General features: G+C 44.3%; 1 protein-coding gene across 5 annotated transcripts in view; it reads right to left on the minus strand.

Annotated features, from left to right (window-relative positions):
• The window catches only part of LOC140388029 (cAMP-dependent protein kinase type II-beta regulatory subunit), a 212,224-nt gene that overhangs the window by 153,575 nt on the left and 34,376 nt on the right, over positions 1-24,273 (minus strand). The window contains exons 1-2 of one of the 5 annotated variants that reach the window (XM_072471532.1): positions 5,337-5,456; positions 2,076-2,124 (exon numbers count right to left, since the gene is read on the minus strand). The exons of the other annotated variants lie outside the window; for them this stretch is intronic. Of the exons in view, the coding sequence (XP_072327633.1) occupies positions 2,076-2,124; positions 5,337-5,417 (130 nt within the window). The 5' untranslated portion in view covers positions 5,418-5,456. Of the gene's footprint in view, positions 1-2,075; positions 2,125-5,336; positions 5,457-24,273 lie in introns of those variants that run through there. 5 annotated transcript variants of the gene reach the window in all.

Consider the following 24,273-nt stretch of genomic DNA (forward strand, 5'->3'; position numbering starts at 1 on the left):
TTGGAGCAGATGAAGTTTGCGCTGAGAGGATCGGCTCAAGGGTTCACCAGACGGTGGCAGCCATTCCTCGACTACCTAGGGGAACGTTAGAGGGAAGACAGATGACCAGCAGCAGCAACCCAGGGGGGGGGAGGGGGGGGGGGTGGAAAGTTTTAGTTTATGTTAAATGATTAGTTTACCATGTTGATTAGCCATTTGTTCACTGTTAAATTTTCTTTTTTGTTATGTTTGATTTGTAAGGGGAAAAAAATTGTGATAGAAAAATCTACAATAAAATATATTTTTTTAAAAAACAAAAAAAAAAACTTTATAAGCTGAACAATGACATAGAACTACCTCAACTTTTAAAAATTTCTTGCAATAAGATATATTTTCTCACTTAAACACAATGTTCCCGTCTATTTGTAATGAGGAGGGAGGGAAGAGGGGACGGAGGGTGGGAAGAGGGGGTGGGAAATAAATAAAATCAATCTTTATTATTGTCACAAATAGGCTTACATTAACACTGCAATGAAGTTACTGTGAAAAGCCCCTGGTCGCCACATTCCAGCACCTGCTCGGGTACACGGAGGGAGGATTCAGAATTCTCAGATGGTACGGGAATTGAACCCGTGCTGCTGGCCTTGTTCTGCATCACAAACCAGCTGTCTAGCCCACTGAGCTAAACCGGGGAAAGTTGTGACAGTTGTTCATTGACAAGCTCAACATCCGAAAGCAGCAGCTGCTGATGCGCAGTGTCCTCACATCCATTTCCTCAGTCATAATTTCCGGATGTCCTTTGGCAGTACACTCTTAGGGGTGGGTGATTGATTCGCTATTATCAGACAGATAGATCACATTAGCTTAATAATAATCTTTATTGGTATCACAAGTAGGCTTACATTAACACTGCAATGAAGTTACTGTGAAACTCCCACAGTCGCCACACTCCGGCACCTGTTCGGGTACATGGAGGGAGGATTCAGAATGTCCAATTCACCTAACAAGCATGTCTATCGGGATTGTGGGAGGAAATCCGCGCAGACATGGGGAGAACATGCAAACTCCACACAGACAGTGACCCAAACAGGAATCGAACTCAGGACCCTGGCAGTGTGAAGCAGCAGTGCTAACCACTGTGCTACCGTTCCACCCCTAGGAGGCTTGCCTATATCAACTAAGGCATTAAACTTTGCGAAGCCTTTTGAAGTAATCACTGAGGCATCTAAAGATGAACACTACTTCAGGAGACACGTAAACAACTCAGCTTAAAATACATTGCAATATGCAAACGTACTTTAGCTCCGAAACAGCTGGAAGGACATACATGCTATTGTCCTTGAAGGAGTCAATAGCACCATTGCTGAGGCCATGATCATCTGCAACCAACTCTGCTGGGCTACCCATGTGCTCAGAATGGCAGAGTCCCGACTGCCAAAGCAAATCTTCTTCACCCAGCTCAAGGAAGGATCCCGAACAAGAGGAGGACAAAGGAAGCTCTTCAAATACACCTTGTAGGCTTATCTCAAGAAACGGAACATAGACGTCACTGCCTGGGAGACCTTTGCTCAGAAGAGACCTACTTGGAGGAACCTCCTGACTGAAGGGTCACAATTCTTCGAGAACACCCGACGGCAAGGGGAAGCCCAGAAAAGGAGCCTGAGAAAGCAATACCCATGACTTAGCGTCCAAGGACCGATGCCACATTTTGGAAACTACAGCCAAGTGAGTGATTAAAGATGCACCTCTAGGATTAGGTTCATCTACCACGCAAGGACTCACAGAACCCGTGACCAGTAACACCGAGTATCTTAGGTGGATAATCATAACCTTTAGCGAGTGATCACCACATTCTATCCATTATAGTTCCTTTAATAGAATGAATATCCTCATGACAAACCAAAGTTCTTTAAAAAATCATTCTTTCACCTTCTGTTACTTCTAATTCACTTTATACAATAAAGTACCCTTTTAATGGAATTAACAGCCTCATGACAAACCAAAGTTTAAAAAAATATATATCTTCCTATCAATTTATTTGCATTTTAAACATATTTATAAACGCTAAGCACTAATAATATAAAACTTTAACCTACCAAAAAAATGTCTCCCGATGTCTCCTGCCTCTGCTAGACTGAAATATTTCTGTGTAAATAAAAAGGTATAAAAACTCACCAAATATCCGGCTAAGTGGCCCAAGTTAGCTCAGCAGCTGGATCTTTCATTCAGCAGCGCAGGGCTTCAAGCAGACAAAAAAGAAACTGTCGGGAGTTTAAACACCACACGCTTCCAGCGTACATGCCTGAACGCCCGTACTTCTGGGTCGTCACGCCGTGCATGTGCGGCAGAGTGACTTAAGTCACTAATGATGCCGGACATTACAGGCCATTATAATGCAAGTTACACAGAATTGTCAATAAGTGTCCATTCTTCGGTGAAGCTAGAATGGTGAACACAAGAGGAAAGTTGTGCAATTCCACTAAAATCTACTAGTATACTCTTATTTTTTACACATGCACACACGTCCCTGTCTAATAAACTGACTTCCTGCCATTATTATCCTCATGTCTGTCACACTTTGGCACCATGATTAATTTTTTTAAATATAAATTTAGAGCCATGATTAAATTTAACTTCTCATTTTGCTCAATGCTGAGCCCTCCTCAGCTAAATTTCTAAGTGAAAATTGAGCCGGTGACCTTGTGCTGCGAGCCACTCTGAAGTAGCTGGAGGAGGTGGTTGCACACCTGCCACCATGACATGACCTTAAAGACCAGCTCTCCGAGGCAGGGGTGCCCCCTGTCCCCCCTGTTGTTCACATTGGCAATCGAACCATTGGCCATGTCATTGAGGGAATCTAATAAATGGAGGGGGGTGGTCCGAGGGGGAGAAGAGCATCGGGTGTCGCTATATGCGGATGACCTGTTGCTGTACGTGGCGGATCCAATGGAGGGGATGGTGGAGGTCATGCAGACTCTAAGGGAGTTTGGGGAGTTTTCGGCCTATAAGCTCAATGTAGGGAAGAGTGAGCTCTTTGTATTACAGGCGGGGGACCAAGAAAGAGGGATAGGGGACCTACCGCTGAGGAGGGCGGAGTGGAGCTTTCGGTATCTGGGGATCCAGATAGCCAGGAGTTGGGGGACCCTACATAAACTGAATCGGACGAGGTTGGTGGAGCAAATGGAGGAGGATTTCAAAAGATGGGACATGTTACCGCTCTCGCTGGCGGGTAGAGTGCAGTCGGTCAAAATGATGGTCCTTCCGAGGTTTCTGTTTGTGTTTCAGTGCCTTCCCATCGTGATCACTAAGGCCTTTTTTAAGAGAGTAGGCAGGAGTATTATGGGGTTTGTGTGGGCGAATAAGACCCCGAGAGTAAGGAGAGGGTTCCTGGAACGCAGTAGGGACCGAGGAGGGTTGGCGCTGCCAAACCTGGGGAGCTACTACTGGGCAGCAAATGTGGTGATGATCCGCAAATGGGTTATGGAGGGAGAGGGGGCGGCATGGAAGAGGATGGAGATGGCGTCCTGTAAAGGAACGAGCCTGGGGGCGTTGGTGACGGCACCGCTGCCGCTCTCGCCGACAATGTATACCACGAGCCCGGTGGTGGCGGCAACGCTAAGGATCTGGGGCCAGTGGAGACGGCACCGGGGTGCAATGGGAGCATCGGTGTGGTCCCCGATCAGGGGTAACCACCGGTTTGTTCCGGGGAAGATGGACGGGGGGTTCCAGAGCTGGCATCGGGCGGGGTTTGGAAGAATGGGGGACCAGTTCATCGACAGGGTGTTTGCGAGCCTAGGGGCACTGGAGGAGAAGTTCGAGTTACCCCCGGGAAATGCCTTTGATATATGCAGGTGAAGGCTTTTGTGAGGCGACAGGTGAGGGAATTCCCATTGCTCCCGGCAAGCATAATAATAATAATCTTTATTGCCACAAGTAGGCTTACATTAACACTGCAATGAAGTTACTGTTAAAATCCCCTAGTCGCCACAGTCCGGCACCTGTTTGGGTACACAGAGGGAGAATTCAGAATGTCCAATTCACCTAACAAGCAAGTCTTTCAGGATTTGTGCGAGGAAACCCACGCAGACATAGGGAGAACGTGCAGATTCCACACAGACAGTGACCCAAGCAGGTCTCGAACCTGGGTCCCTGGCGCTGTCTCAACAGTGCTGAACACGGTGCTACCGTGCCGCCCCAAAATATACTATTGAATTCCAAAAGACATTCAAGAAGGTGCCACAAAGATAAGTGGGGGCAGCACAGTGGCTAGCACTGCTGCCTCACAGCTCCAGGGACCCGGGTTCAATTCCAGCCTCGGATGCCTGTCTGTGTGGAGTTTGCACTTTCTCCCCGTGTCTGCTTTGGGCTTTGGTGAGACCAGACCTGGAACACTGAGAAAATTTGGTGTCCATATTTAAGGAAAGATACACTTGCATTGGAGGCAGTACAGTGAACTGACAGTTGGGATGAAAGACTGAGTAAGTTAGATCTATATTCTGTGGAGTTTATAAGAATGAGAGGTGATCTCATTGAAAGATTCAAGATTACGAAGGGGCTTGACAGAGTGCTTCCCCTAGGCCGAGGCTGCGGAATCTAGAACAAAGGTGCACATTTTCAAGATAAAGGGGGCGATCATGAGGGACCGAGACGAGGAAATATTTCTTCATCTTAAAGGGCTGTGCATCTTTCAAATTCTCTTCCTCAGTAGGTTGTCGATATGCCAGCCTTCAACATATTTCAGGCTGAGGTAGAGGTTTTGATTTTTCAGGGAATTAATGGGTGTGGGAAGTGGAGCAGACAGAAAAGTGCAGCAGAAGCACAAGATTAGCCATGATCATATTGATGAGCAGGCTCGACAGGCCGTGTGGTCTTTCCTGCTCCGCTTTCTAACATGATATTCTTATCAACAATGCGCACATGCATACTATGAAAAGCATTGTACAGAGACACTCCTTGAATCATAAATTTGAGTAACTCTTAACGTGACTACCTATGTAAATATTTATAATAACGATGTCTGATGTAAACATTTACCCATCATGTTGGAGTTACATGCTTCCCACCAAACCACTGAGCATCTTCTGGCTGCCTGCCTAAGTCTCAAAGTTCTGTTTTTAAATTGTTTTATTTCTGGCTGCCTGCAATCTGGATGTCTTCACAACACAGAGGCCCAGCCCCACTTGCATTCCTAGCTAGGTCTGTGCTCGCCAGTTTCTCAGCTATTTCCCCTCAGGCACCAGAAAAAAATTCTGCCTCCCCATTGTCATTCCTGCTCGCTTGAGTTCAATCCAGTCCCACACTCCACTGATTTTAACTCTATCCCATACAGATTTCCCATCCCAAATTAAAAATGTTACCCCTCTCTGTATTGAACCTCGACTCTTGAAATGCTCAGCGCTTCTTCCTCCTTGACCCCTTCTGGAAACTGTCTGCAACATGCTCCAACCTTCTCCCACATTCTCAACCAATCCCGTGGCTGTGACTCTTCGCCGTTTTGCAGCCTATCCAACCAGCAGTCTCCTAACCCCAGCCTAACCCTTTCACTGGCCCCAATTCTTGGAATTCGCCTAATCCCTGAAATTTAGCCTAGATCCTTCAAAGTTTTAATTCACTGCAGCTTCCCACTCACAGTTCCACATTCCTTGCCCAGACTGCGTAAACATATTCCTTCACTCACTAACTCCAAGTCCTACAGCTGTTAACTTTTATTTCCACCTGGGATTATCCACCAATATTGGAAGGGGTTGAAAATAGAGAATGCTGGATAAATTTAGTCGCAGGTCTGACAGCATCAGTGAACAGAGGAACAGAATTAACATTTAAAGAGTCTGTAGAAGAGTCATATGCATTTTTATCCCTTATTATGTCTGGGCTGAACAGTGGCAAATGGAATTTAACCCTGAAAGTGGGAGTTGATGCATTTTGGGACAACCAACAAGACATGGGACTACACACTGAATAGCAGGATGCGACGAAGTACAGAGGACCAGAGGGACCTAGGGTACCTGCCCAAAGGTCCCTGAAGGCAGCAGGACAAGTAGATAAGGTCTATGGGATACTTGCCATTTTTGGCAGAGGCCTAGAACATGAGAAGCAGGGAGGTTATGATGAAGGTTAAGCCACAGCTAGCGTGCTGTGTGCAGTTCTGTTCGGCACACTACAGGAAGGATGTGACAGCACTAGAAAGAGTGCAGAGGAGATTCACCTGGACGTTGTCAGTGTGGTGATGTGCATATGCATAGCAACATATATTGTTAGATGTACGACTTCCGACCAGCAGGTGGGGACTGTGATCCACCATGTGACTCCAAAGATCGGCAGTCAGTAGTAAGTCATACTAGAGGACAGTCGCATTACAAGAATTCACCTATTTGTTACCGTTTGTATTATAGCTCATTAGTTATCTTTCCACGTATTCATCTTGTTAATAAACTATCTTACTAGTCAAAGAACTAGATGTTCTGTGTGCATCTTTACCACGGCCACAACACAGAACGTAACAGTCTGGGCTGGAGAGTTTCAGCTATGAAGAGAGGATGGCTAAGCAGAGGCTATTTTCCTTAAGAGCAGAGAAGGCTGAGGGCAGACTTGATCGAGGTGTACAAAATTATGTGGGACATAGATAGGGTAGATAGGAAGAAACTTTTTCCCCCTCGGTAGAGGGGTCAATGGCCAGGGGGCATAGATTTAAGGTAGGGGCAAGAGATTTAGAAGGGTTTTAAGGAAAACCTTTTTCACCCAGAGGATGGTGGTAATCTGGAACTCACTGCAGGAAATGGTGGTAGAAGTGAGAACCCTCACAACATTTAAGACGTATTAGATGAGCACTTAAATGCCGTAGGATGTAAAGCTACACACCAAGTGCTGCAAAATGGGATTAAAATAGATAGGTGCTTGATGGCTGGTATAATCATGATGGACCAAAAGGCCGCTTTCTGTGCTGTAAAACTCTGACTTTATAGAAGGCAGACTGGCTCTTTGAGATAAAATTAGTCTCAGTTACTGTAGCAATTAACAGGCCATTCTTGCAAATAAAAAAAAAGGAACAATAGAAAATGGTATTTCATAAAGCAATATTCTATGCAATTCTCTTTGCTCCTCAGTACTGCAGATTTGACACATATTGGAAGATTTCTTCTAATTTTTATCAATCTATATTTTCCCTAGTGCAGTCATGATGATTGTTGGAGTTTATGGAGATCTAACTATGGAAAACATTAGAGAAACATTCACAAAGTAACTTGGAAATTAAAGCCAACTCCTATTGCCACCATAATTTTTTTTAAATTATGTTAAAAATAGACATGTTTTGCTCCATCTGCATGACAGCATTAAGAGAATAGAAATACCTCAGAGTCTGTCGGGAAGCCAGGATTTAAAACTATAAACCATCAGGTCTGTTGCACACGTATTTTTGGCTCACTCAATATTGACAGATGTTTTCTTTTCCAAATCCCTTTCTCTTGACGTTGCATTAAAGCCTCTTCAAACATGATATTCAAATCACTTTTTCCCAAAAATTTATCAAGAAACATTTGTGATTGTTACTTGTACACATTAGCCCTTCAGCTTGGCAATGTTTAAAACCATATGATCAAATATCCAAGCTCCAGTATGCATTTATTGAAAAAAATAAGTTAGGAGGACTGAACCAAGTTTGAACGCTTCATGCAAGTTGGATGCTCAGCTTTCCACACACGGTGCACTCCCCACCACTTGCACTAGAACTATCAAAATCCTACAGTAGGTTTGATGTAAAACCTGATAAGAGCACTGAAAGTGATGACTCATAAGGTTCCACTGCAATGTTTGAATGATCCAGTTTACGGCAAAATAATTCTTAAACCTCTTTCTAAATGTTGGAAAGTCCAAGGAACTGATCGTCGACTTCAGGAAGCGTAACACGACACACACCCCTGTCTACATCAATGGTGCCGAAGTGGAGATGGTCGATAGCTTTAAGTTCCTGGGGGTCACCATCACCAACAGTCTGGCCTGGTCCACTCACGTTGATACAACAGTCAAGAAAGCCCAACAACGTCTCAACTTCCTACGGAAGCTAAAGAAATGCGGCATGTCTGCATCGATTCTCACAAACGTCTACAGATGTTCCATAGAGAGCATCCTATTCGGCTGCATCACAGCTTGGTATGCCAACTGCTCGGCCCAAGATCACAAGAAATTGCAGAGTGTGGTGAACTCAGCCCAACGCATCACACAAGCTTGCCACCTTCACATTGATTCGGTCTACACCTCCCGCTGCCTCAGGAAGGCAGACAGCATTGTCAGAGACCCCTCTCACCCTGGCTTTGCCCTCTTCCAGACCCTTCCGTCAGGCAGAAGATACGGACCCTTCCGTCAGGCAGAAGATACAGAAGTCTGAAGACCCCCATATCCAGACATAGGAACAGCTTCTTCCCCACAGCTACTAGACTCCTCAACGACTCTCCCTCGGTCTGATCTGTTCCCTGTAAGATCACTATTCACAACACCCTATGCTGCTCTCCGATCACTATTTGTTAATGTACCATTTGTCAATGTACTCTGTTGATTACTCTTTTGTCTACTATGTATGTACTGTGTACGTTCCCTTGGCCGCAGTAAAATACTATTCACTGTACTTCAGTACATGTGACAATAAATATCAATCAATCAATAAACGGAAAAAAATATACCAGTAGGGCTGTGTAAAGAACTGGGCCAAAATGCTACTCTTAATTATAATTATAATAATTATCTTTATTAGTGTCACAAGTAGGCTTATATTAACACTGCAATGAAGTTACTGTGTAAATTCCCTAGTCACCACACTACGGCACCTGTTCGGGTACACTGAGAGAGAATTCAGAATGTCCAACTCATCTAACAAGCATGTCTTTCGGGACTTGTGGGAGGAAACCGGAGCTGCCGGATGAAACCCACGCAGACACAGGGAGTACGTGCAGACTCCGCAGTGACCCAAGTCAGGAATCGAACCTGGATCCCTGGCGCTATGAAGCAACAGTGCTAACCACTGTGCTACCATGCCGCCCATAGATAAAGACTGACATGAGAAATGGGAATAATAAGTTTACTGGGCAGACTTATAGAATGAAAAGGGGGCATTGCCCATGCAAGAGCTGAAAGATAAGAACTGGCGCGGTAAATCTGAAAGTATAACCAGACATGATGGAATTTTCTGAATCCACTCCACAGCAGAGATACAAGTAATTGGCCTGGGGATCCTGCTATAGAAATAATTGGCCAGACGAACAGCAACTTGCATCAGCTACAGACATACAGTTCAATGTGGAGGTCAGAAAATTGCCCTGCTCCTTTAGAAGCTGTGCTCTAATTGATAGCTCAGGTGGGTTTTGTTGCCTGCATGCGCAGGTCTCATGTTTTACTCTGGGCGGGGTTTAGGAGCACGGGTTTGGGTTATAGTGCAGAAATCAGGAAGTGCAGATTTCTTTAACCATCTTTGGGTTGCCAATGTGGATATATTTCTTGCATAAAATTTGGAGAAGCAAATACTAAACTGGGGGCATTTAACATAATATTAACCGTGAAAGGAATATTGTTCTATGATAATGTAACTGAACGTGGCCCTAACAGTCCATTGTTTCAGCTTCAATACATAATGGTAAATAAATTTGAATTTTATGTCTGTAGACTTTTAGAATCAATGTTTCACAAAGCAGCCCAGAAAATTGTAAAACCTTGTGGCTATGGAGCAGGCAGGTGAACCCTGTCCCTCGTGAACTCCCTCTGACCGTGCTCTTCCCTCCAACCACATTAATCCCACTGCTCTGAAGAGTCAAATGGACTCGAAACATTATTTGTTTCTCTCTCCAAAGATGCAGCCAGACCTGCATTTTTTATTTTATTTATTATTATTAATATCACAGCTCCTTGACTGCAGCCTTTCACACCCAACATAAAACCGGATTTGCACGATAGATACCCACTAAGCTCACCAGAAAACATGAGGTCATGTGGTAAGTCTTCACTGCTGCCAAACAAGCTCACTGGCTCTGAAAGTGGTGAGGCTCATTTCTTCAGGTGTTTAACTATTGTGGCAGATTTAAAAGTGTGCTTTTTCTTTGAATTTTTTAGCTTTCTCTCTCTCGGCCTCTCAATATCACGGTTTTGTCTCCATTTTGCCTGCTGCAGCTGATTTAACATTTCTCTTCCTGATACATATTAATAACTTATACCTAGATGTTGTAAAGAGCATAATTTCAAAATCTGTGAATGGTACAACCTATGAAAACACAACCAGTTTTTTTGTTTTATTTAATTTTTTTTATCCCATCCTGAAATTTACAAAGCCATGTGCACAGTGGATAGGGCAAACCCTTAATCCATCTCATTGTTTGCTCCAAAAACCAATTCAAATTCAAATTGAAGCCATCTATAAGAGAGACAAGATCCAAGCTGACGAGAAAAAATATTTCCCCTCATCTTGGGCTTGATCCGACATTTGATCTTAGCCACAAGGCCAAGAAACGATGGAAGCACTGAACCATGTGGAGGATCATGTAGAACTTGAAAAGGACATAGGTTGGTGGAATGGGCAAACATGTGGCATATGAAATATAGTGCAGAGAAGGGTGGGAAGAACATGGAGACAAAACAAAGGGTACAATTCAAAAGTCGGTGCAAGGGCAGAGGGATCAGTGCACATGTGCACAAATAAAGCATTGGGTGTCCTTTGATTTATAAATAGGGCATGGAGTACAAAAGCAAGGAAGCTATGTATAAAACATTAGTTCAGAGCTGGGTCAGAGGGGTTGACTCCCAATGGGTCAGAATGGCAGAGAGTTTGGGTAGGGGGTCAGGATTGAAGTTGCTAGCGCCAACGCTGCTCCCGACGGCCCCGGGAGATACTCAGGGAGTCCGGTAGCAATAGCTTCGTTGAGAATTTGGAGGCAATTTCGACAGCACATCGGGTTGGGGGCAGGGTCAAGGGAAATGCCGATTCGGGGGAACCATAGATTTGAGCCAGGGAAGTGGGATGGAAATTTTCAGGGATGGGAGGAGAAAGGAATTAGGACACTGAAAGATTTGTTTCTTGGTGGTTGTTTTGCGTGATTGAAGGAGCTGGGAGCGAAGTATGGGCTGGAGCAGAGGGAAATATTTAGATACATGCAGGTTTGAGACTTTGCCAGAAAGGAGATGCAGAGCTTCCCAGTAGAGTCGACTTCCACATTGCTGGAGGAGGTGCTGACGACAGGGGGACTGGAGAAGGGGGTAGTATCGACGGTTTACCGAGCAATTTTGGAGGAGGAGAAGGCGCCACTAGAAGGGATCAAGGCAAAGTGGGAGGAACAGTTGGGAGAGGGTATGGAGGAGGGGTTCGGGTGTGAGGTGCTCCGGAGGGTGAACGCCCCCGCCTCGTGTGCAAAGTTGGGGCTGATACAGCTGGAGGTGGTGTATAGAGCACACCTCACAAAGGCGAGGATGAGCCGGCTCTTTGAGAAGATGTGTGTGAACGTTGGGAGGGGGGGGGGGGCGCAAACCACGTTCATATGTTTTGGTCCTGTCCAAAGCTGGAGGATTACTGGAAGGAGGTATTTAGGGTAATCTCTAAAGTGGTGCACGTGAAACTGGACCCGGGCCCTCAGGAGGCCATATTCGGGGTGTCGGATCAGCCGGGGTTGGAAACGGGCGCGGAGGCAGATGTTGTAGCCTTTGTCCGTTGACCGCCCGAAGGCGGATCCTGTTAGGGTGGAGATCAACCTCTCCACCCTGTGCCCTGGCGTGGTGGGGGGACCTGCTGGAATTCTTGATGCTTGAAAAGGTCAAATTTGAACTGAGGGGAAGGATGGAGGGTTCTACACTCCATGGGCGTTATTCATTATGCACTTTCGAGAATTGGATCACATCGAACATTGGGGGGGGGGGGGGGGGGGGGGGGGGGGGGAAGAGAGCTGGGAGGGTTGGAGGGAGAGGGACTGTATGTGTTAATGGTGGCTATGGGTGATTCCGGATTCCTTTTTGTCATCTTTTTCTGTTAACATGCGGGCTAATGTCTAGGTGTTTGGTGGGAGGATGGGATCGTTGTTATTGATATGGGGATTGGCATTACATTCATTACTGATTATTGTTTATTGTTGGGTGTAAATTTGGGAGAAAGTAAGTGTGAAAAACGAGAATAAAAAATATTTTTTATTAAAAAAAAACACTGGTTCAACCTCAACTGAAGTACTGCATTCATTTTTGGGCACCAGATTTTAGCAATGATGTGAAGGCTTTAGAGAGGGTGCAGAAACAATTCACAAGAATGGTGCCAGGGAAAAAGAACATCAGTACGTATGCAGATTGGAGAATAGCTGGTTCTGTTTTCTTTGGAGAAAAGAAGGTTCAGATGAGATTTGATAGAGATGTTCGAAATCATGAGGGGTCTAGACAGAGTCAAGGGGGAGAAACTGTGGAAGGATCTAGAACCAGAGGGCACAGATTTAGGTAGTTGGCAAAAGAAGCAATGGCAACAGGAGGAAAGACCCTTTCATGCAGCAAGTGTTTAGGAGCTTGAATATGCTGCTCAGAAGGACGGTGGATGGAGGATCAATGGAGGCTTTCAAAAGGGAATGCATAATTATCTGAAAGATAAAAAAATGCCAGGGCCATGGAAAAAGATAGGGGAGTGGCATTAAGTGAATTGCACCTTCAGAGGGCCAGGCAAAGTTACGACAGGCTAAACGGTCTCCTTCAATGCTCGTAACCATATTCTGACTGACACTTTCTGGTTCAAACTCTGGACTCCTCATAAATGATTCTTCAATCTGATTGGTGCTGTTTGCATAGGTGCCAGGTTCTCTTAAGAGAATGCTGCACTAAAATGTAAACATGGCAAGTTCAAATGCAAAATGCCAGAGAGAATCTGTGAATGAGTGCAAGTGTAATGAATGGTTAGTGTCGCTCATTCGCCACGAAGATCAAAATCCAGCCCAATAGGAATCATGAAGGCAACATCGTAGTAGAAATGGTATCCAAGCCAAAGGACTGCGCAACCCCGGGGGAGACGGAAGGAAGGTGGGGAAGCTACAAGAGAAGGGTGGGGGGGGGGTATCCCCCCTCTTTCCCTGAAAATAAAAGAAAAACACAGCTGAAGCCAAAGTGGGGGCCGGGGACAGTGGGGAAGGGAGGGGGGGGGGGGGAAACTATAGACCAATCCAGATCAGGTAAATGAAGGCAAAAATAAACCTCTCTGTACAATAAAGTAAATTATCGCGGGCAAGAAAAATGTAATGTAGATATACACAACTGTTTATAAATATGAGAAATGCCAATAAAAAGATTTTTTTTAAAAAAGAAATGGTATCCAATTATTCTGACTACCAAATCCCATGACAGTAACTGAAAAATTGTTATCCATGACTCAAAGGAGTTTATAATTGATGGGGACACACCTACGCCCCAAAATCTGGGTGAAGCATTTGACGCCAAGACCAATTAGCAAATAAACTGCACACCCATTATCTGCACAGAATGGGCAGCTATGAGGAAGTGTACAACAAACTGTTGTGATGTTACATGTGGTTTGGGATCATTGGGAATTGGCCATACGATAACTAAAAATGAGGAATGCATTGATAATCTCCATTTGTGCATGTAGAAAATAAAACAAACTTGCTTTCGACCTCAATGTTAAAATATCACAGGGATCTTTACAGGTGGTCAGGAATACCTTGCAGAGCGTAAATGACCAGAAGGTAGAAACAGTGAAAAATTAATGATACTATAAAGTGGGAGTACAGAATGAAGAATAATAGTTTTTTTTTTTAAAGTCAAGCGTTTTCTTAAAATGTGCATTAGACATATGAAATACGAGGAAATAATGGTGAAATTTTAACAAGCCACTGGATGGAATGTCAGAGTTGTATCTATATTATCATTAATTCTTAATTCATTAAAGATCTTTCAATTAATAATTGCAATTTATAACTTGCAAAAGGGAATTAACCGTAACATATTATTTTCAGCATCTGCTGTGCTGTCTAAATGCCAACTTAATCAGCACATGAGGAGTTCACACTGCATTAACCTTTAGAAGCTCTGCAGGTAAGCTTGAGGCATTAATAGTCTGCATATTCAGGTCACAAGGTGAAAGATTAATGTCCATATTCTTGCCATGTAAACTTCTCCCAAAAATATATACATTCATAAAGTCGCAAGTATCTCAGCCTACTGAGTCAGTTACAATCACATTATTTCAACCTACTGTGGAGCAAAAACAATATACTTGGGAATTCTGGAATGCTGATTTTAGTACTGGCCGAGTCCCACGAAGGAATATCAAAAGAGATTACGCCCATTTAAAAAAAAATTTTTTTTAAAAAGGCTTTGGATTTATCATCCTTTTATGGCAATCTTCAAACTCTTGCTGGCTTCTATAATTCAGCAATTGTATTTGTACAAATTCCAAGGCAGATATAAAAATGTCAAAGCATGTCTAAACCAATTCTTTGCATAACTAATGTTTTCTCCCTCAACCAAAATACAAAAGGGGCCCTACATCAGTGAGGATGCTGTTAAATACAAATAGTGGACCAAGCCTTCAGTCCTTACATTATTTTAACTTGCAGCAAAGTAGATAGATGCAGCAACATCAAGACCATTTAAAATTTCTGACATCTTTTCAATCTTCCATTCCCTTGAGCAGAGTACAGCCACTCAACTAATCTCGCAATCCATTTTCTGTGGAAGAATTATATAAGCATAAAGCCTCTATATTGAGCATCAACTCTAAATGGATTAAATGTTATCCATAGACAGCTGGTTTGGATAGTATAATGCAAAACTACAAGATTAACTGAGTGGCTCAGCCAACAAAGTATGGATGGTTTATAAAGAATAATAGTAACCCTCAGTTTAAAAATACACGTTATTAAAGTCCATGCGGGTACAAAGTAAACTATCTGTCCCTATTCATATGAAATAACATGGTACATTTGAACAACTCATTGTGTGCGTGTGTCACCGTTTCACAAAAACCCCAGTCCATTGCCCACAGACAAAATCAACTGCAATAAATAATTATTTCTACCTATTACACACATCACACGTTTCTAATTAACATCGCTAAAGACTGGGAGGACAGAATCTGGTTGAACTTTACTCTTGTGATGCAATCTATCATCTCAGTGTTTCATTGAGTTTTTGCTTTGACATATGCTCTAGTCCATGGGATTAACTGCACAAAATAAACGACTCAAATCAGGTCTTTATTTAATCTACAACTTTCCATGTCGTTGTAGGGGCTGGTTTCTTTTACTACTGTGCTGAACATTGATAGTCAGGTCATTAACCCCAATCAGATAACATCAGCTGACATGAAGAAAAAAGATGAAAAGCTTTATTTGCAATTTATTACCAATACATTTTCTTTCATGGCGCAAATATTTAAATGTTGTAAGCATTCAGCTTTTGCATAGCCTAAATAATTTATCACTCAGGTATGTTATGAAAACACAGCATACGATTTAACAGCATGAAACCCAATCAAGCCACATTTGTGGTTTTAGTACCTCCGTTAATGAATCTGCATTTGCTGCCTTTTTCACTATGGATACAAACATCAAAGACATATTTCCCCAACAACTTCACAGAAACCACTAATTAACATCACTTTCTGAATCATAACCATGAATAACTTGATGCACTGAACTACACAGAGACTGAATTGCTAATATGCTGTATGCAAAGTAATTTGCATTTTGTTCCATCTGTCCAGTACACCCAGGCCACCCAAAATGAAAGGCGTGCACAGTTCTAGTGTTAGAGGAAGGAATGGCCTGAAAATAAAACATACTTAAGAGGGGAAGAATTTAGAAACAGCTTTTGTGTTAACATTTGGTAAATAAAAATTAACATCTATTCCATCATGCAGTTTGAATTTTCTAATACTTTCCACTTTACTCCCATCTATTCAGTCACATTTGTGGCTGCCATCCCCAATCCTCTCACACCTTTTTTGGTGACCCTTGCTACAATTCCCACCCACTGATTCACGCAAAGACATTTTGCTATATCAAAGACACTTGAATAGATTTTCTGCCTTGGCCACAAGCAAGAATTTGCACCTAAAATACACTTGTTAGATCACACGTCAAATTTTTGTGAATATCAATTTGCATAACCAAAAGCCAAAATGCTCCACTAACCAGAGCAACTGGAAAGAACCATGTAACCTGTTCAGGTTTTTTCCTATTATAAACTATTCCTTGAGGTATTTGAGAATGGTAACTTTGTGTAATTTTATTAAAATGGGTTTACCATCAAAAATAAGCATTTTTAAATAAGAATGATTAGTTCCCAGAGTAAACTAGGTTTTTTGGTAAATAAAATCATTGCAATGACTTGTAAATCTATACTTAACCATTCAAAACATTTCACTGGTGTACACTGTCAACTTCTTAGAGAAGTAAATAATTTTGATATGATAAAACATGCTCACAAGTCAAGGTACCCTTTAAACTTAGATGCTTTGTGCGGCCAGTTGTCAGGGCACAGTGCCCTTTAAATTATTTTGCACAGATGTCCACACATGGCGTTTACCAAGGATCAAAGCTTATATATCTTTCTGCCTGCTGCTGGGACCCACTCCACTAGTGCCCGGATGCCTAAGAAAATGAAAACAATTTGAAAACACTTCCTGAACCAGTGCAGAATCCAGCAAATTTTATCTACGGGAATGGCCGGTTCTCTGGGAGGAGCCTGATTCAGTCAAATAAACTAGTATAAAAGTTCACAGAAAACACATGCACAATTCGTTTTGGGCAGAACTCATTTGCATTTAAAATTCCCCTCTGCGTTGGTTCAATTAATTCTGTCCAGATTGTGCTGAAACAATGAGTGGAAATCATGGGAAACTGAACAAGTGTACACAAGTTACAGGGACCAGGAAGTTCCAATGGAGTCTCTTCTGCTTTCTACGAAGTTTGTCTGCTCAATAATAAAATATACTGCAGAAAGAAAAACCCACAAATTAAATATGATTCAACGAATGGAGGCTACAATACGAGAGTAATACATTTCCTTTCCTATTGGGTGTAGTAGTTTACAACATTATCAACTTCTTTGTATCATATAGAAGTTTCTATTATGGGGTTGAACATTTTAAAATGCTTTCAAAGTAATTTATAGATCCAGTACTGACTTGCTGCACTAAGTGTAAATTGCAGTGGCACATCAAGCATTAGGTCAGTGTAAAAGCCATTGTGATTCATGTCATGTTGCCCTTGGCATGCTGAGGTTCCAGCGACCAAGTGCAAACCGATTGTAAAGACGTGTTCTTTTGGCTGTTTATTTTATTCAGTTTTATAATACTTTGTAGTTGTACCAACTTGATGTCCAAAGGATTTATAGTAGGTAATTTATGTATGTTCTGCCAATGTGAAAAATATATATAAGCTGCCATGATGGAATCCAAATATATCCCCAGAGCTTTAGTCTCTGGATCACAAGTCCAGTGACATTACCACTACGTTACCATCTCCCATAAATTATATTAAGAGTACAGGGTACTTCCCTGATGAAAGTCTTCATCATTTCCAGGTAAAGTGAGCAGCATTCTGGTCTAATCCGAGTTGTTCTGTTCAGACAGTGGTGATAAGCCTCAGTGGCATTGATCCAGATTTTAAAAGTGATTCACGGGAATCTGGGCATCGCGGCTAGGCCAACGTTTATTGCTCACCCCCAATTGCCCTCGAGAAGATAGTGGTGAGCTGCCCTCTTGAATCACTGCAGTCCCTGTGGTATAGGTACACCCAGTGCTGTTAGGGAGTTCAAGGAATAGTGATGGGCGAGCAGTTTGGAAGGGAACCTCCAGTTCCATAAAAGTGGCAACACAGATTAAGAAGGCATATGGCATGCTTGCCTTCACCAACCGGGGCATTGAGTACAAGGGTTGGGAAATCATGATGCAGCTGTATAAAACCTTGGTTCGGCTGTATTTGAGGTATTGCTGGTCACCACATTATCAGAAGGACGTGGAAGCTTTGGAGAGAGTGAAAAGAAAAGGTGATGGGTGTTCCCATGGGTCTGTTGCCCATGACCTTTGAGATGATAGATGGTCGTGAGTTTGAAAGATGATGTCTAAGGAGTCTTGATGAGTTGCTGCAGTGCATCTTGTAGATGGTTCACACTGCTGCCACTGTGCATTGGTGGGAGAAGGAGTGAATGCTCGTGGATGGGGTGCCAATCAAGTGGGCGGCTTTGTCCTGGAAGGTGTCGAGCTTCCTGAGTTCTGTTAGAATTACACTCATCCAGGCAAGGGGAAAGCATTCCATCACATTCATTGAGCTTTGTAGATGGCAGGCGGACTTCGCCCCAGGATTCCTGGCCTCTGACCTGCTCTTGTGGCCACATATTTATGTGGCTAGTCCAGCTTATTTTCCGATCAATTGTAAGTCTCTCAGGATGTTGATAGTGGGGGATTCAGTGATGGTAGTGCCATGGAATGTCAAACAGAGATGGTTAGATTCGATCTTGTTAAAGAACAAAGAAAAGTACAGCACAGGAACAGGCCCTTCGGCCCTCCAAGCCAATGCCGAGCATGATGCCCTAACTAAAAACAAAACATTCTGCCCTTACTCGGTCTGTTTCCCTCTATTTCCTCCCTATTCATGTACTGATCCAGATGCCTCTTATATGTTGCTAATGTGCCTGCTCCACATCCTCTGGCAGCGTGTTCCAGGCACCCACTACTCTCCATGCGAAAAACCTACCCCGCACAGCTCCCTTAAACTTTCCCCCTCTCACCTTGAACCTATGCCCCCCCCCCATGTAATTGACACTTCCACCCTTGGTAAAAGCCTCTGACTATCCACCCTGTCTATGCTTCATAATTTTCTAGACTTCTATCAGGTTTCCCCTTAGCCTTCGTCTTTCCAGTGAAAACAATCCTAGTTTATTCAACCTCTCCTCATAGCCAACACCCTCGAGACCAGGCAACATCCTGGTGAACCTACTTTGCACTCTCGCCAAAGCTTCCACGTCCTTATGACAATGTGGTGACCAGAACTGCACGCAATACACCAAATGCGACCTAACCACGGTTTTAAAGAGCTGCAACATGATTTCCCAACTCTTGTACTCAATGATGTGGAGATGCCGACGTTGGACTGGGGTGCGCACAGTAAGAAGTCTTACAACACCAGGTTAAAGTCCAACAGGTTTGTTTTTGCAGCTGCGCTCTGAAAGCTAGTGATTCTAAACAAAGCTGTTGGACTTTAATCTGGTGTTGTAAGACTTCTTACTTGTACTCATTCCATATGCCTTCTTAATCACCTTGGCCACCTGTGTTGCCACTTTTAGGGAACTGTGGACCTGCACGTCCAGACCTCTCTGTATGTTGATGTTCCTAAGGGTTTTGCCATTTGCAGTATAATTCATACCTAGATTTGATCCTCCAAAATGCATTACCTTGCATTTGTCCGTATTAAACTCCATCTGCCATTTCTGTGCCCAAATCTCCAAACTATTTATATCCTGTTGTATCCTCTGAAAGTCCTCAGTACTATCAGCAACTCTGCCAATCTTGTGATCCGCAAACTTACTAAACAGACCACCCACATTTTCCTCCAGATCATTTATATATACTACAAACAACAGAGGTCCCAGCACTGATCCCTGTGGAACACCAGTAGCTACAGATCACCATTCTGAAAAACACGGTTCCACGGCTACTCTGTTTTTAATAACCAAGTCAGTTCTGTATCCATCTAGCCAGCCCATCCCGAATCCCATGTGATTGTAGTTTTTGTACCAGTTTGCCATGTGTCCATATAAACTACATCCACAGCCCTACTCTCATGAATTTTCTTTATTACCTCTTCAAAAAACTCAGTCCAGTTGGTGAGACATGACCTTCCCCGTACAAAACCATGCTGCCTGTCACAAACTAGTCCATTTTTCTCCAAATGTGCATATATCCTGCCCCTCAGTATCTTTTCCAAAAGCTTCCCCGCCACTGATGTCAAGCTCACCGTCTTATAATTTGCTGGACTATCCCGCTTCCTTTCTTAAACAAGGTTGCTTAACTGGGCGAGGGCCAATCCAATTGCTCCACTCCTCTGCAACCTCGTCTGTGGTCAAAGAGGATGTGAAGATATCTGTTAAGGCCCCAGCTATTTCTCCCCTTGCCTCCCGCAGTAACCTGGGATAGATCCCATCCGGCCCCGGGAACTTGTCTACCTTAATGCAATTTAGAATACTCAACACTTCCCCCCCCTTCGATACACTGACGTTCTCAAGATCGTTCACACACCTATCCGTGACCTCAACATCCGTCATGTCCTTGTCCTTGGTGAATACCGATACAAAGTACTCACCTCTTGTGGCTCTATGCAGAACTTCCCTCCATTGTCCTCGAGTGGGCCCACTCTTTCTCCTACTCCTAATATATGCATGAAAAGCCTTGGGATTCTCCTTGGCCATGTTTGCTAAAGACATTTCATGGTCCCACTTAGCCCTCCTAATTCCACATTTAAGTTCCTTCCTACTTTCACTGTATTCCTCAAGGGCTTTTGTCAGTTTATAGATGCCTAAACCTATCGTATGCTTCCTTTTACTTTTTGACTAAGCTTACAATTTTCCTCATCATCCATGGTTCTCGAATCCTGCCAGTTGTATCCTTCATTTTTGTGGGGACGTGCCTGTCCTGCACTTCAATCAACTGGCCTTTAAAAGCATTTCACATGTCAGAAGTGGATTTGCCTTCAAATAGCCGCTCCCAATCCACATTCCCCAGTTCCTGTCTAATTTGGATGCAATTGGCCCTCACCCAATTAAGCACCCTCACCCACACCCACTTGTCCTTATCCATGACTATTCAAAATCTTATGGAATTATGGTTGCTAAGCCCAAAATGCTCCCCCACTGAAACATCAAACACCTGCCTGGCACATTCCCCAATACCAAGTCTAGTATGGCCCCCTCCATGGTTGGATTCCTAACATACTGTATCAAAATGTCCCCCCTGGACACATCTAGAACATAGAACATAGAACATAGAACAATACAGCGCAGTACAGGCCCTTCGGCCCACGATGTTGCACCGAAACAAAAGCCATCTAACCTACACTATGCCATTATCATCCATATGTTTATCCAATAAACTTTTAAATGCCCTCAATGTTGGCGAGTTCACTACTGTAGCAGGTAGGGCATTCCACGGCCTCACTACTCTTTGCGTAAAGAACCTACCTCTGACCTCTGTCCTATATCTATTACCCCTCAGTTTAAAGTTATGTCCCCTCGTGCCAGCCATTTCCATCCGCGGGAGAAGGCTCTCACTGTCCACCCTATCCAACCCCCTGATCATTTTGTATGCCTCTATTAAGTCTCCTCTTAACCTTCTTCTCTCCAACGAAAACAACCTCAAGTCCATCAGCCTTTCCTCATAAGATTTTCCCTCCATACCAGGCAACATCCTGGTAAATCTCCTCTGCACCCGCTCCAAAGCCTCCACGTCCTTCCTATAACGCGGTGACCAGAACTGTACGCAATACTCCAAATGCGGCCGTACCAGAGTTCTGTACAGCTGCAACATGACCTCCCGACTCCGGAACTCAATCCCTCTACCAATAAAGGCCAACACTCCATAGGCCTTCTTCACAACCCTATCAACCTGGGTGGCAACTTTCAGGGTTCTATGTACATGGAAACATCTGGACAATTGCTCTCCATCCGAGCTCCTGGCTGTAAGGGATTCCCAATCAATATGGGGGAAGTTAAGTCACTCATCAAAACTACCCTGCTTTTTTCACACCTTTTCAGTATCTGACTACACAACTGCTCCTCTGTCTCCTGCAGGCTGTTGGGAGGTCTATAGTACACTCCCAACATTGTGATTTCGCCATTCTTATTCCTGAGCTCCACCCATAACGCCTCACTACAAGATCCCTCCAATGTATCATCCCTCAACACAGCTGTGATCTGCTCCCTCATCAGCAATGCAATTCCCCTCCTCTTCTGTCCCATCTAAAACAACAATATTTCAGAATGTTAAGCTGCCAATCCTTTTTTTCTAATAGATTTAGAGTACCCAATTCTTTTTTTTCCCGCAATTAAGGGGCAATTTAGCGTGGTCAATCCGCCTACACTGCACATCTTTGGGTTGTGGGGGTGAGACCCACGTAGACATGGGGAGAATGTGCAAACTCCACATGGACAGTGACCCGGGGCCAGGATCAAATCCAGGTCCTCAGTGCTGTGAGGCAGCAGTGCTAACCACTGCGCCACCATGCTGCCCCTTAAGCTGCCAATCCTGTCCCTCCTTTAACCATGTCCCCATAATTGCAACGACATCATAGTTCCATGCAGTATTCCAGGCTCGCGGTTCATCTGCCTTACGTGTTATACTGCCTGCATTGAAGCAAACGCACACCAGACTTACAGTCCCACTGAGCCCTGCGGCTTCGCTCTGCCCGCTATTGCTCTGTGCTACGTTTATCTCAGTCTCACTTTTTTCCCCAGTCTCTACACTTACTGTTCCAGTTCCCACCCCCCCCGCCACACTAGTTTAAACCCTTCCCAACAGCACTAGCAAACCTCCCGTCCAGGATATTGGTGACCCTCCAGCTCAGGTGCAACCTGTCCTTCCTGTACGGGTCCCACCTTCCCCAGAAGACATCCTGTGATCCATGTATCTAAAGCCCTCCCTCCTACACCAGCATTTTAGCCACGCGCTCAATTGTACTATCTCCCTGTTCCAAGCCTCACTAGCATGAGGCACAGGGAGTAATCCTGAGATTTAATCCTGCTTTTTAGCTTGCGACCCAACTCCCTAAATTGTCTTAGGAGGAGCTCTTCCATCTTCTTGCCTAAGTCATTAGTACCAATGTGGACAATGACATCTGCCTGTTTACCCTCCTGTTTCGGGATGCCCTGCAGCCGTTCAGAGACATACAGGACCCTGGCACCAGCGAGGCAACACACCATCCTAGAGTCCTGTTTGTGGCCATAGGAATGTCTGTCTGTACCCCTGACTATCGAGTCGCCTACCACTATCACTTGCTTGGACCTAGCTCGACCCAGCTCTACAGCAGAACTAGTTGTGGTGCCAAAGTTCTGGCTGCTACTTCTATCTTTCCCCGAGAGGCTATCCCTCCACAATAGTATCCAAAACGATATACTTGTTTGAGAGGGGAATAGCCACAGGAGGCTCCTGCCTTACCTGCCTGCCTCTCCTGGCGGTCACCCATCTACTTGTCTGAGCCTGTGGTGTGACCAACTCCCTGAACCTCGTGTCTATCGCACTCTATGCCCCTGCATGCTCCGCAATGAGTCTAGCTGCTGCTCCAACCGAACTACACCGTCTGTGAGATGATGCAGTTGGTCACACTTCCCGCAGACATAGTCATCAGGGATGCTAGAAAGTTCCCAGATCACCCACATCTGGCAGGAATACCACTGCCCTAACTGCCATCTCTGCCCTTGTACACTTAAAATGATACAAGAATAAGAATCTTACCTTGCTTGTCCTCCTCACTGTGCCTTATTTTTTGGTTAGAGGAGGAGGGAGGGGAACTCTAATGTAGTAGAACATAACAGTGCAGAAAGAGGCCGTTCAACCCATCAGGCCTGCACTGACCCACTTAAACCCTCACTTCCACCCTATCCCCATAACCCAATAACCCCTCCTAACCTTTTTTGGTCACTAAGGGCAATTTATCATGGCCAATCCACCTAACCTGCACGTCTTTGGACTGTGGGAGGAAACCCGAGCACCCGGAGGAAACCCACGCAGACACGGGGAGGACGTGCAGACTCCGCACTGACAGTGGCCCAGCAGGGAACCGAACCTGGGACCCTGGCGCTGTGAAGCCACAATGCTAATCACTTGTGCTACCGTGCTGCCCATTGTTTCAGACTCAAATACTCCTCGACATCAGTTCTTCGGCTACTCACAGTACAGTCGAGGTAACTGAGTTGACTTCACCCAGAATGCTCTTCTGCCGCCTCTACTGAATGATGATCTTCCTCCTGTTTGTCACTGGAGGGGTTCTTCGGCTACCTAAAGTACAGGCGAGTTGACGGAGTTGACTTCACCCGGAATCCTCTTCTGCCGCCTCTACTGTTGGCGATGGCCATTGCCTGGCACTAATAATACTTGTCACACGTCAGCCCAAGCCTGAGTATTGCTGCATTTGGACATGGACTGCTTCAGTATCTGAGGAGTCGCGAATGGTGCTGAACATTTCTCAGTGAACATCCCCATTTTTATTTTCCAATTAAAGGGCAATTTAGTGGGGCCAATCCACCTACTCTGCATATCATTGGGTTGTCGGGGTGAGACCCATGCAG

Source organism: Scyliorhinus torazame, chromosome 13 (assembly GCF_047496885.1).
Source record: "Scyliorhinus torazame isolate Kashiwa2021f chromosome 13, sScyTor2.1, whole genome shotgun sequence".
NCBI lineage: Eukaryota > Metazoa > Chordata > Chondrichthyes > Carcharhiniformes > Scyliorhinidae > Scyliorhinus > Scyliorhinus torazame.